This window comes from Lontra canadensis, unplaced genomic scaffold (assembly GCF_010015895.1).
Source record: "Lontra canadensis isolate GAN:19392208 unplaced genomic scaffold, GSC_riverotter_1.0 scaffold16, whole genome shotgun sequence".
NCBI lineage: Eukaryota > Metazoa > Chordata > Mammalia > Carnivora > Mustelidae > Lontra > Lontra canadensis.
In genome coordinates, this window is record NW_022631010.1 from 18,449,687 (window position 1) to 18,464,048 (window position 14,362).

The 14,362-nt window shown below is 43.0% G+C and overlaps 1 protein-coding gene across 5 annotated transcripts in view; it reads right to left on the minus strand.

The window, feature by feature from the left end:
• Positions 1–14,362, minus strand: part of KIF16B (kinesin family member 16B) — a 281,414-nt gene that overhangs the window by 207,216 nt on the left and 59,836 nt on the right. For all 5 annotated transcript variants that reach the window (XM_032859219.1, XM_032859217.1, XM_032859216.1 and 2 more), the window contains exons 11-12: positions 12,467–12,532; positions 9,232–9,291 (exon numbers count right to left, since the gene is read on the minus strand). In XM_032859219.1, coding sequence (XP_032715110.1) covers positions 9,232–9,291; positions 12,467–12,532 — 126 coding nt within the window. The remainder of the gene's footprint in view (positions 1–9,231; positions 9,292–12,466; positions 12,533–14,362) is intronic.

The window sequence follows — 14,362 nt, forward strand, 5'->3', positions numbered from 1 at the left end:
CTCACACGTACACACTCTATTGCAAATCACTGTCACTGGATGGTAAGGCAAGGGGACAAGGAATGAGAACAGAGAAAAAAGATGCTTGTGGTCACGTTTTTCTGCAAAAATGGAAAGAATCACCGCTCACCCTGAGGTCATGCTGTTGTGTAATTCCCTCATACCTAACCCTGGTTTTAGCCACATGAGTAGCTTTGGCCAAGGAGACATTATCAAATGAAGTACAAGTGAAGGTTTGAAAAATGCTTCGATACTGGGTCTCAGCCTGTCAAGAGATCACCATATCAATGAGCCCAAGATGAGAGAAACGAGGCCAGATCATGCACGGGTGACATCGAGCCAACTACCAGCCATGTGAGTGAAGCCATTCTCGACCATCCTGGGAATCCGATGAGCCAGCCTGTATCACGAAATCATGGAAAATATTAAGTCTATTAAAGCCACTAGGTTTTAGGGAAGATTGTTATGCAGCAAAAGTCCTCCAACTTGTCCTGAAACATTCTCAGAAATGGGAGAACACAATTGACCAAGTTCAACCATTATTCGCAGAACACTTCCTAGTTATAAAAAAACTAGTATATAAAGCACTAGAATTTATGAGAGATACAAAAATGAACAAACATGTTCCCTGACCTCGGGAGTTTATAACCTAACAACAGGAACGATGAGCCTACATTGATGAACTCATTCATAACAACTTCTCTAATGACATATCCCCACATGCGGCCATTCTAGCCTTCCATTTATTCAGCGTTCAAATCTGTTCAGGAGCAAAAGAAACAGAAACTATATCCTCATGGAGTTTACATCCTAATGGATATCAATGTTACAAATGCTTTCTAGGTGAGTGGCTCAGTTGGTGAAGTGCCCAAATCTGGATATCAGCTCAGATCATGATCTCAGGGTTGTAAAATCAAGTCCTGCATTGGGCTCATGTGCTGAGTGTGGAGCCTGCTTAAGATTCCCTCTCCTTCTCCCTCTACCTTGTCTCCCATGCACGCTCTCTCTCTTCCCCTAAAAAAAAAAAAAAAAAAAAAGCTTTCTATGCTTCTGGGGCTTTTCAAAGCACTATAAATATAGACAGATATATTAATACACTTAGCATAAGTTATCTTTTTAAGTAAACTTAATAAAATACTAAAACTGAGAAGTAAGACATGTAGTTTACATAATCTGAAGCCTCAAACATCGCACATCAGAGGAAGGGACTATATTGTTTTGTCAACAATCTATTTTCTTAAGGACGGTATTTATTTGAGTGAGAGAGAGAGGGAGAGAGAGAATCAGAAGCAGACCACATTGAGCACAAGGCCTGATGTGGGGCTCCATCCCACAATTGTGAGACAACGACCTGTGCCCAAACCAAGAGTCAGACACTTAACTGACTGAGCTATCCAGGTGTTCCCAAAAATCTATTTTTAAAAGGAAAAGAGAGGTTATGGGAACTTACCAAAGAATGCACGATTGGGGGAAAAAGTCTTCTAGCACTAGGATATAATCATCTCCATGAGGGCAAGGATTTTTTTTTTTTTTTTGGTTGGTTCATTGGCTATACCCGACGTCTAGAACTATGCCTAATACAGAAAATGTTCTCAATAAACATAAGTTTACTGAACGAGGGAGGGAGAGAGGAGAGGTCAAGAATGGATGGATGGATAAAAAGGTGGCGGATAGATGGATGGAAGAGAGAAAATGAGTCAAGCTGGGCAAGCCATTACAGGGAGGGTATTCTTAAATTCATAGTAACACTTAGAAATTCTTTATCGACGCAGGCAGTAATCCGAATTTATTAGGATATTGGTATGTCCAAACAAAAAAATGCGCACTACCTCTCATCCCATCTTTACCAAAAAGCTTTCAAAAGTTTGAAAATAAAGTTTTTAAAACTTACAAAAATGAAACTCACACAGCAGTTACTAAGATCATAAAGGCATGACCCACCATGGATGGCACTAGTAAGCAGGTGCTCAGCCGGACCGACTCTCTTCTCACAATGAAAACCAAAGGGGAAAGAGCACTGACTTCCAAATCTCCCACTGCAGCCAGTCTCTGCTTGTATGAACACTTGGAAACTCGATGTAGTATCTTCACATAGCCAAATGAGCCCTAGAGACAATGCTCTATATTTTTAGATGCTATTATAAGCTAGAAACAATATGTGACACTGTGTGAGGTCAGAATTTTGAACCATCAAATGCCCAAACAGTTGCTAAAAAGGAAGGTGACCCATGATTGACAGAGATGCCTCCTCCTTAATCCAAAATCTGGGCAAAATCCATGTCCATAAACAAAATTCTATCCTAAAGCTGCCCCTCAGGTTCATTTCTTGTACCAAGAAGAGGTCAAGATTAACTACATCTAAAGGAGACAAAGGCCACGAAGCATCACCTCTCCCATAATTTGTTTGTAGGTTTTCTAGAAAGCAGAGGATTCGGTGCCCTGGGCAGTGGGAATCCAAAGGCCTGCCTCGATCTGATGAGCAACAGCCCCAGTTATTAGTGCTGCTTCCCAACCCATTATACTCCCCAACACACGTCTGCTCCGTGAAATAGAAAACCACAGACAGCCTGGGAAAAAAAATCTTTTATGGGTTGCCATAATCTTCCAGAGACAAAAGTTCAGTTGACTGATTCTATCATAAAACAGAGATCAGCTGGTTTAAAGTAAGCATATCCATGAAATTCAAGTCAGAAAACCTTATGCCAAGAAAGGATTCCAATTTCACTTTACTCCATTTCTTATTAGTCAAAACATTCTGAAAAAGCAAAACATGTTCTTCCATCAAAGTGTTACCCAGCTCCGCCATGCGCCTGTCGTGCCCTGCCTCTTCTCTTCCCCAGAGATGAAATATTAAGACACTGGTACGATTTAAACTTAAATTATCTGCATTAGGATCCCACCATCACACAGACTCAAGTATGCTCCATCTCCCACATTCAGAAACATTGCTTACTGTGTGTGTGCAAGAAAAAAAAAAAAAAAAAACCTCCACTTAATTAATGTCTGAAAACAACAACAACAACCTTCATTCGACTTCTACAACCAGCTCACTTTTCAAGGGCAAGTGTCTCCAGTTGCAGCCTCTGCACCTGGGCAGCCTGCTTCCTCCCCGACCCTCCCGGGTGCCAAGTCACAGTCAGATGTCCTGTGCAGGGCAATGAAAACACAAAAGCAAGTCAAACCCCCAGTCATCAAAGGGTGTGTTTTCAGGAAGGAGGAGACCCTATTTATTACAAAATGGGAAGAGTAGCCAGCGCTGGCGGGAGTCAAACAGAGAGCGCTCTCAGGCTGCAGGCGGCGCTGTGGACGGCCCGTGCCCAGAGTCAGAGCTCCCTTCTGCCACGCCATCTGTCAGGCACTCGAGAGCTTTATGCTGCGGTCCAAACTAACTGTGATTTATTTTGAAGCACAGAATTCAAGGAGTTATCTGGAAGTCAGATAACATATCTTCGAGCATTTTTTTTTCATTCGTTGATGAAATGCAAGAACAGAGAAATCAAACCATGTACTGAGAAGACAAACCAAAGCGGTATGTAAAGGGTAGGGTGGGGGAGGGGAGGAAAGTGGGAACGGACAAAGCATTTGGGGGCTCGTTACTTGGAAAAATTCATCAGCAGTAAAACATATGGGATTTATAAAAACCCAAGCCAAAAGGCACACGGGAGGGGTATCAAGTAGTCACTTTATAAACCACTTCAAACACTGAGTAGTTGGCACGATATTGAAGCTATGCAAATGGGGAACCGATACTGTGGCCTTGGGAACGTACTGATCCCATGGCTTCTAGTTGCTGGATTTATCACAACATTAAGTTCCAAGACCCAAGAGAGTTATCACCGTTTAACACAAATTCAGCCAGGATGAAAAACATATTGGGCCACATTCTAAGAGCCTAGAAAGAGAGAGAGGAGAAAGAGACGAAGAGTCCAGACGGAGTCTCTGGGGCTGGCACAGCATGGCAAGAGACTGGGATGTGGCACTCTGGTAGCAGACCAGGTAAAACCATGAAACAGAAGCCACTTCACGGCTTACATCCCAGGGGCTTTAAACAGGGAACTGGCTGAAGGAGGAGCTTGAAAGCCATGGGGGATGGTGATGCTACCCTCAAACTGACACCAGCGGGAATGGGCATCACTCGTGGGCAGGAGAGACACAGGGGTGAGGCCTGTATCACCAGGCAGGACGGCACCGGAGGCATCGTGTGGATGCCACAAGAAGCTGGAGAACGAGAGGTCAGCTCTCTTGCTCCAATCTCCCAGGGACTACCACAGGAGCCCGTCAGGCCCCAGGAGTCCATCCCTCATGACCCAGGGCAGAGCTGGAGAAGGGGGAGAAGAGTTCTGAGAGGAAAGAAACCAAGCCTGTTCCCCCCTTTCCTTAAACACTATGGTGCAGACCCAGGAATCCTGGATTCTGACAGAGCGCCTCTGAGGAGGAGTCTGTGAGCCTGCAGCTCCGACCACCTCACAGATGACAGAGATGCTGCTGGTCCAAGAGTCACACTTCAAAAGGCAGATATCTAATTGATCCAGATGAAGGACGGGACCATAATCTAAAGCAAGGCAGCCACAGCACATTCCTTCCAAAGATTAAAAAAAAAAAAACACACTCACAAACAAGCCTTTCAAAGAAGAATGAGGAACATACGATGGAGGGTAGAGGTAGGAACGAGACCACTGTGTGCACAACACCCCGTGTTATTTCTCCCACCACTCCATCAGCTGTGTACGCTTCCAGGTCATGAGGGGCTGAACGTTCCCCGTAAAATTCAGCTGTTGAAGTCCTATTCCCCAGTACCTCAGAATGTAACTATATTTGAAGACAGGATCTTTAAAGAGGTAATTACACTAAAATGAAGCAGTTAGGGTACAATCTGCCAACGTCCTTATAAAAAGAGGCGATTAGCACACAGGGGGTGACCAGCGGTGCAGGCACACTGAGAAAAGGCCACGTGAGGACACAGAAGGGCACCAACTACAGGCCAAAGACAGAAGCCTCGGGAGAAACCAACCCTGCCAACACTGTGGTCTCAGACTTCTAGTATCCAGAACTGAGAAAATGAATTTCTGCTGTGTAAGCACCCCAGTCTGTGAGGTTTTGTCTGACAACCCCAGCAAATTAATATAAAGGTCTTGGTTTTTGTTTCTTGATACTACTTTAATGCAGTTAAGTTTTTGCTGCACGCCTGCTCTGTAGAGAAGCTGAGTTCCAGAAGCTGGCTCACAGGATGATAAAGAGACAGTCTTTGCCCAGACCCTGCTCCTGTTCAGAGGGAGAAATCAAGGCAACCAACCTCAGATTGTGAGGGTTGCTGTGACAGAGGTAAAACCGAATGCTATAAAGGCGCAAGAACAAAATCATTCCAGTTACAGAGAGGGGGAGAAGTCTGACTAGAGAAAGCACTTACACATGGATTCTGACAGGCCTAGAAAGGGGAAGGAAGCATCTGGAATGGTGGAGCAACACAGGCAAAGGCCAAGAAACACTCAGAGACCCATCACACAAGTATGCACTGGGACCAACAGGAATTCTGGCAGGGCGGGTGGGATGCCAGGGGTCGTGGGACAGGCAGAACTGTCCAAGTAAACAGGGAACTGAGGAGACCACTGCCTCTGGGAGTCTAGACTTTAATTTCTAGGAAATGAAGATTAATGAAAATAAGGAAGGCAAGTTAAGAGGCAAGAGAGTGGATATACAGAGTACATCACGGAGGATAATAAAACTCTCATTACCTAACTGCCCCAGAACAGCCTCCTTAAGATTAACATACTTTGTACCTTCATTAGCCACTTTCAAAATAACTCCGAGGACTGTATTATGCTGTAGTCTATTAACTTGGATCTAGGGAAGAGGTTGCCATCCACCCCGATTTCTAAGCTAGGAACCAGGGTATGTGACAGCTGTGGGTTAAGTGTCATGACTCAGTGAGTCAGAAAGGGAACAGAAGCCTGAGATCCAAGTCCCACAGATCAAAGCCCAAGGCTGTCACTGTCACCATGGTGCCCCCAGCCTGGCTGCAAACAGCCATCATCCCTTCTCAGAACATCAGTCTGGCTGGCTGCCTTCCACTCTCCCTCCACCCCCACACAAGAGGGCCTTGGATCACTCATCCAGAGCAAGGGAAGCCACAGACCAAATTAAAAGAAGGGAACAAAGTTACTCCTTGGCTTATGAACATCCAGGAGCTCAGGATTTAGTGACTGAAAAGGAAATGAAGGGATTTCCATGTGTAATTCTGCCATTAAGGACCTCTGCCTTACACACTGACTGAGACTCCTACCCCTGCATGAGAGGGGGCTCCCATTTACCCCTGAAGCAACTCCACGTAATGAATGCTGATAGCCTAATCCTGGGTCTCATAACTGAAGGAGGAGATACAAGCATACGGCACAGATGGCTCAATACTGACAAAGAAGATCATTCTGATGACTGAAAAGATGGGTTATGCTCCTCTCCTTGGTCCTCTCTTGAAACAATACCCATGTGTCTCCTCTGAAATGACTCGCGTACACACGGACAAGAAAAAGCAACAAGGCAGACACTCGTGGTACTAACAAACACCAAATCCGCCCATGCCTCTCCCTTCAATCCCCCAAATATTTTAACTCTCTTCATTTTTCTCCCCAAAAGTCTCTCCTTGGGTGTTCAGAACTGGGGGCTTGAAAAGGCCAATAACTGGCAAACAGGCAGAGTCCACAACTGGGTCCTGGCAACGAACATACTCCTGGGAATTTACTGTTTCACTGGGCCGATCTCTACAAAATGTGCAAATTCTCTACGAGTTCCCAGAATTTGAAGGCTCACCTTTTACCATGGGCGTGTGTAAATTAAACCACTGATCTCAAAGCAGGTTGGAAATTACACCGCTGGCATCACTTTATTGTGAATGAAGTGTACTTCTTTCCCTCTTGATCTTCAGTTCAGCCAAGTGACCTGCTTTGGCCAACGTGATGCTAGCAGGCACGGTGCACACAGAAACTTAAAAAGTGCTTGTACAACTAGGCCTGCCTGCCTGTACCTTAGCCAAGACCATGAGAAGAGTATGCCCTGGACAACAGCTGGTCCAAGAGGCTGAGAGACATGTGGAGCAGACCACGAACCCGCCCACAGCCTGGACCCAAGCCCAGCCAACCCCCAGCCAACCTGCACACGCAGGAGAGAAAATGCTGTTTTAAGTCACTGGGTTGGAGTGGGTTCTATACAGCATTACTGGAGCAAAAGCTGACTGAGGGAAGAGTCTGACAACAGAAACATGGGAAGGGATTTCATAAACCACATAGATACAAACCCATCGGATAACAAGCCCGTTCCTCTTCGATTTCCAAAGCATGTTTTCAAATACAGCATTTGAGTAGCTGCCTTTTTTTTTAAACCTCAGGCTTCAGGCACTGTCTTCCAATAAGACAGCTCTTAAAATATCAAACGTGAGCAGAAAACCACTACAGATTTAAAACACAAATACCAGCAGAGAAATCCAAAACGGGCTTATAAGAGCAAGAGATGGAAAAATGTGAAATATCATCAGCCTTCCTCATAACCTTTAACACCTAACACACCTCACATTTCCACTCTTCTCATCTGAAAAGTTATAAAACTATAAAAATAAAGAGATTTATGAATAATGGAATTGGAATGGACGACTTAACTTCAGGGCCCAGGATCATCATAGGAGGAAAAACCTAACAAAGGAGCGGAAGGGTCCATCATGGCGGCTCTCAGGCCAGATTCCTCCACGCAGCTGCCATAGAACCCCTTCTCCAGGGACCAGGGCTGCACACAGCAGAAGGGAGAGGCTCGAGTCTTCACTGTACTGCTGCGCTGCTGCCTGTGTGGACTGGCATACACGCAGTGATTCTCAGAGCTAACCATTTGGTTTCTCTCTTCCTCAAGTGGGACAGATTTCCTTCCTCTCTCTTAGCAAATTTACTGAGCAAAGTGTACACTGTGCCATGAAAGGTCAAACGACGTGGGCTTCACAGTCAGGGGTGGTGGCACTGCTTCTGAGAACTAATGCCGCTGCAGGGTGAAAACTACCCACATCTTGTGGTGGGGCATAATTCCACATCTGACTACCCTGAAATGTGAGTGAGGTCCTGGCTCCGTTTTCCACACAAAAATCTCTTGACACAGGAAATAACAAGGAAGTACCTCAAAATAATACGACACTATCATCAGAACCAGGAGGGGAGAAAAGAAAGGGCGGACTGGGAAACCCTCACTCAGGGCCGTGCTTTCTGTTACCGGAAGTGTCAGCTCTCAGACACCACAACCCACCCACGCTGAGCAGCACAGCACAACCTCCCACCACACCAGAAAGTCTTTTCAAGCTCCGGAGCAGGCCAGGCCACGTAAACGGCACATGGAGAACTGAACACAGTCCACTGCTGACCCCTCTCAAAGTTGTCAGACACAGAACTAACTCGCCCCCATGACACAGTTCAGTGGGTGCCCCGTTTTCAGGTACAGGGGATCCAAGTTAGGGTTCTGCCAAGACATGCAGCTAACCTTCATCTTTCTAGCCTCGCCAGTGGTAGAGGAGACTTCCCTCCTGCCGGGAAGTTTTGACTGAATGGGCCTCAAAAACAAAGCTAGGATTCAGCTGTCTCTGAATCATCTTCTCTCGTGAAGTCAGACACTATCAAAACTTATATTCAGCTTATAACACACCTGGCACGGCTGACCCTCAACAGATGACTCAGGTTTCCCGCCAACCTAACAAAAACTGGGAACATGAAGAAATACATATATTGAAGCATTTTGAGGATGAAAACTGGAAGCCACTGGTGACTCGTTTCACCATGAGCCTCGTCAAACAGTCAGACCATCTCTGTCTAGCCCCTGAGACAGGGCAAAATTCCAGTAGGAAATTACTAATCCAGAAATTTCTGAAATCTAGCCATGCTAATGCATGCGCATTCTACAATATTGCCATGGAACATATTTCCCCCCCACCCCGATCTAACATATCACTTTCACATTGGGTTTAACAAAGGCAGGAAGGACGCCCCTGAAAATCAAGGATGGCCTTGAATATTAAGGTGAGTTTAATATATGCTGAGTCAAAAATGGAAAAACCTGTCTTCAAAATCAAACCAGAAACCCAATCCCCCAAAAGTCACTGATCTTACCTTAAGCAAAGCACATAATAGCCATATTTGAGAGAGAAAGAAAAAACGTTTTACCTATTTAAGCCAAGAAAGTAAGATTAAGGCACCGTATTACAGTCCTTACTTTCAAAATATTTTGGGTTTCATTCCACTTATTTGTCCATTCCTTGGTCAATTCTTGAACCTAAAGGAAAAACAGACATGTGAGACTATTCCATAAGAAACTTACTGTGATTTTCTTCTAGAAAGTTTCCAAACTCTTAGAGCTTATCGAAGGATGTACGATATATTTTTTTAATTAGATAGCAATTTCAATCTGTGAAAGAACTATCACCAAAGATAAATCAAACAAGCTAATCTCGTCCTACACCTACATTAAGGCAAAGAAAAGAACAGGAAAAAAAATTTGTCAAGTTGCCTAGAGTTTTACAACACTCTTTTTCCTGGTATACTTAAATAAAAGCTGCTTCCTTGGATATTAACTGAAAATGACAAGTTTAAGGATGACAATGTCCCATTAAATCGGTTACTTTTTTCCTGATTATACTTTAGGGTCTAAAAAATAGTGATTTATGTTTCTTTCTAATTAGATATTGTGATTAAATCACCCTAGGTGCTGCAGTTTTCTTTAAGAGATAATCTGCTTTTTTAGCTAATTAATAGGGTTTATAAATCTCATTCTATCTTTAAAAAAAAAGGTTTTTAATTAACTCTTTTAGCAAAAGCAAAAATCTTTTGATAAAAATCAGCTTCTTCCCAGTCTGCTATAACTCAGGGGAGAAAGCATCCACAATTTTTGAACACAGCACAGTTGGAAACTGCTTCTCAAATTTAATGAAAATATTCTGCTGGTTCCATAAAACTTTTTAAATGGTCCAGTATGTGATTCTAGTAAGTAACCCAGTGATACAGTACCTGACTGAGAGGTAGAAAAAACAGAATGTGTCCCGTAAAAAGGAATATCCCTGAAGCTAAAACAGAGTAATGGCGTGGGGGGGGGGGGGGTATGACACGATTAGACAGAAGACACTCTGTCCTTTGAAAGCCTTTCTCCTAATTTAACACCTCTGCTGCTTCCGCACTCTTGTCCTATCTGAACTTACTGCTCTTCCCACTGAGGAGTTGGCTTCCTTAACCAGGCCAAAGTGCATGCCTAATACTCTTGCCGCACACTCTCTTCCAAGGGAAGCCCCTGCCCACAGGCCACGGAGTACAGTAACTGGAAAGGGCATTCATGTCAGAAACCTCCCTGACAGAAAGCCTTTGTGACTGACAGGAAGCGAAGAAACTGGAGCAATGGTTTACCCAAGAGCAAAACCAAAACATCCCTAACCCACCTATATCCAGTCGTTCAGGGGCCACTCACTTTACTCCATTCACCCCCACATAGGGCTGGACTAAGTTAAAATCATTATCTCCTCATTTTTACTAGTGAGCACAGTGAAAATCCATCCTCTTCTTGGTTAAAAATAAATAAATACAACACACAGGACCAACCCTCTCTAGCTTTGGTTTTTGCGTGTTTTTAATGGTTTGCGAAGACTGGCTTCGCTGCCTGGGGCTGCACGCATGCTCCGGTCTCTCATCCCCTGCGTGACGCCAACCTCAGTCTCTAATGATAGCAGTTAAAGCCACGTGGCTATCAGGGTTTGTTTTGGAGAAGATTTCAGAGAGGGAATAGTTTTATGCCTTCTTTCCCTAGAGGAGAAGAAAAGATTAGTGTATGGAATTTACCAATTTATGATAATAATCAGTTAACAGATTCTCACTGGCAATTTATCTAAGAAACGCAGCATTCAACTGTAAATGCTTCTGCATTTCACCAGCAGGTATGTTCTCCCTGAAGAAACAACAAGCCTATCAATCCTTTTCAAATTCAATCAAATAATTCTAGCTTTAAACAAATTGTTAAGTATGCCTTGAGTTGATTTTACTATTAAATTTAAAGCAAATAATCTTCATTTATAAAACAGAGGTGGGATACCACCTCTAACAAATGATCAGGTGATAAGATTTATGGCCAAGCAGATAGCAAACAATTGTAAAAGGTCAGCAAAAAACTAGATTAAAAGTTACAAATTGTTATGAACAAGATAGGTAGTCATTTCTGTCACAGCATGTGTAACACATTTAAATTAAAATGTTTATTGGTTTCTATTAACTTGCTAGGTACTCCTGAAAACGATTATTAAAAAACAATTTAAGACTATATCAGGACATTTCAAAACACTCAATTAGAATTTGAGTAATAAAATATAAAATTTCATGAGAAAAATAGGAATTAAGAAACTAATGTTTTTACTAACTCTATTATCAGCAAATTCATCAGCATAATTATCTAGGGAAATGTCAACAAGTTCCTAACTACAACCCAATTTATATTTTCAATATTGTGTAGTCTTGAAGAGCTTACCAACAGAATCCAATTTTCTTTCTCAATCTATTTTAACCATTCAGCACAGTGAACAAATTCCAATCTCCAAAAATGTTCTCAATGCCTGTTTTTCTTTCCATGGAGGAGTGGTTTTTTGTTTTTTTTTTTTAAAAAACAAAAACAAAAATAGCATAGAACCAGGTCACCCATGAAATGTCAGGGGCCACAGCATCTCCAGAGCTGCCCTCTCTGCCAGTCACTCCCTGCCACTCACTCTTCCTGCTTCAGCTCTCACTAGCTTGAGGGAAAGTAAGCATCTATCAGGACTATTCAGAGATTCTCCAAGGGCTGCACTTCCCACCAGAAACAAAGTAAAAGAATTATTTAAAAAAAAAAAAAAAAAACCCTAAACAGTGGTCATGCTTCAGCTATAGTGAAGCTGTGGGAAATACCAATGCCTCATGAATGCTGAACATGGCCTCCCTCGCCCTAGTCACCTCCCCACTCCCCACCCCCATCTGCTCTGAAGGACCCAGAAGCCTTGCGGCTTCATCAGCACTGCCTGCAAGTGAATTTCAATTGCAGTTAACTATCTGTACAAAACATTTATTAAGTCACAGAGAATGTGATAAGATATATAAAAAGTCGACTATGGTGCTTCTTTATTTATTTTTTTAATATTTTGCTTATTTGAGAGAGAGAGCACACAAGGGGCAGGGAGGGGCAGAGAGAGAAGCACTCTCTGCTTAGCACAGAGCTGGCAGGGGTCTGGCTCGATCCCAGGTCGCTGAGATCTCGCTACCTGAGCTGAAGTCAGACGCTTAACTGACCGAGCCACCCAGGCGCCCCTATCGTGCTTCTTTAAAAGTGTGGTGTGGCAGAGGAAAGGTTAAGTGAAATGAAGAAGGAAAATGAGTTTTGGACAGCAAGTACCAAACAACAGCAAAAGTCAGGATTTAAACAAACAACTTGAGGTATCACTTACTCTTGCTTCATTCTGCTGAAGTTTTTCCTCCATACTTAAGGCTGTGGGGGAGTCTAAGAGGGCGATCTACAATTTAAGCCATAAAAGAGAACAGCAATTAGTAAACAGCAATTATCTGCAGGAAAGATTTGTCCATGATTGATAATTATCAAAAAGTACTATTAAGCAGAGGTAAAATGTCTTGTCCCACACTCCCCAAAAAGTGTCAGTCATCACTATGTCTTCAATCGATGGGGTACATATCTCATAATATTCAAAACCATGGCATCCTAGCAAACCTACATTTGCAATACAAATCAGTAAAGCAAAGGAAAAAGACAAACATGTAACATACTGACATTTTGCCAAAATCAAACACAACCTAAATCCCTAGATCTGAAAGGATTCATCTGTTATAAACACGCACAATATAAAAACTCAAAAAGAAGCATAAATCTTGCTCAACCCCAGGCTTCTGAGATTTACCCACCTTGATACATGCAAATGAAACTCATTTATTTTCACTGCTGGATTACACTCCATGTATGGTATGGCTACACCACAATCTATATACCCATTTTTTTTTTTTTAATCTATGTTGCAAAGGTATAAAGATTGACATAAGAACAATAAACACCAAAATCAGGCTAGAAGTGGGACAAGGCAGACAGAGCAGGAGAGGCAAAGGGAGCCAGGTGGGACACACAGGGGCTCTGACTGTGTTTGGGAACTCATAATCTGAGAGGCAGGGACCTAGTACTCCCTAGGATGTCATCAGAAATAAAAGAAAGGGGTCACAGAAAAGGTAGAGATGAGAGCACACAGTCAACAATGTAACAGCATTGTATGGTGACAGATGGTAGCTACACTTGTGGTGAGCATAGCATGTAGAGAAGCTGAATCACTCTGTTGTACAGCTGAAACTAATGTAACACTGTGTGTCAACTAGACTCAAAAAAAAAAAAAAAAAAAAAAAAAAAAGGGTCTTCCTCCCTCCCCATCCCACAGGCAACCAGTCTTAGCCAATATGCTGCATAAACCTGCAATTTTTCGGGTGTATGCAAGCATATTTTTGTTGTTTTTTAAACAAACAGCATGAATACTATTCTGAATAGTGCCATTTTCACTCAATAATATATCTTGGAGAAAATTCAGTACAAATAAATCCACGTCATTAATTCCAACACACTGTGCAATATTCCACGATATGGATATTCCATAATTTATGTTAATACTTCCCTCTTTATGGAAATGCAGGGTTTTTTCTAATCTTCTGTTTTACCAGCAATGCTATAAATGACTATCCTATACCAGTTGCCTACCTTATACATAGCTGTATCAATAAATTCCTCGAAGGGAATTTGTGAGTCATATATATGATTTTCTTTTTAATTGCCAAGTTGTCCTCCTCAGAGACTATAGCATTTTTTCATTATTATTTACTTCTCAATTTCTATTCAAATGAAAGCAACAGCCGCAAGGTGATCTTCTTGGGCTCAGTTCAACATTCAGGCTAACAAGACTACTGGGGGCCACACTTGGCCTCTGTCTCCTCAGCAGACAGCAGAGCTAACGACAGGATGGCAAGGTCCTCATGAAGTCTCTGCAACTGTCCTCACAGCTGTCAGGAGCTATTGTCTTTGGCCCTCTCGAACGGTTGAGACTCAAACCTGCAAGTTGGGGGGCTCACCTTGGCTTAGACGCCCCACACCCCACAGGAGGCAACATCTCTTGCAGAGGCCTACCCCCCGAGGTCCACAAGAGACACACCCAGTTACCAGTCACTGCACTCAGGGAAACCCAAAATTATGGCTTCCCGCACACACTTATAGTTCATGTATAGTCCGTCCTAATCCTGATGCAAGTCTTCTAGAAGGGGTCATTTTTATCATCAGAGATGTTGCCCCGTTCTAAAGC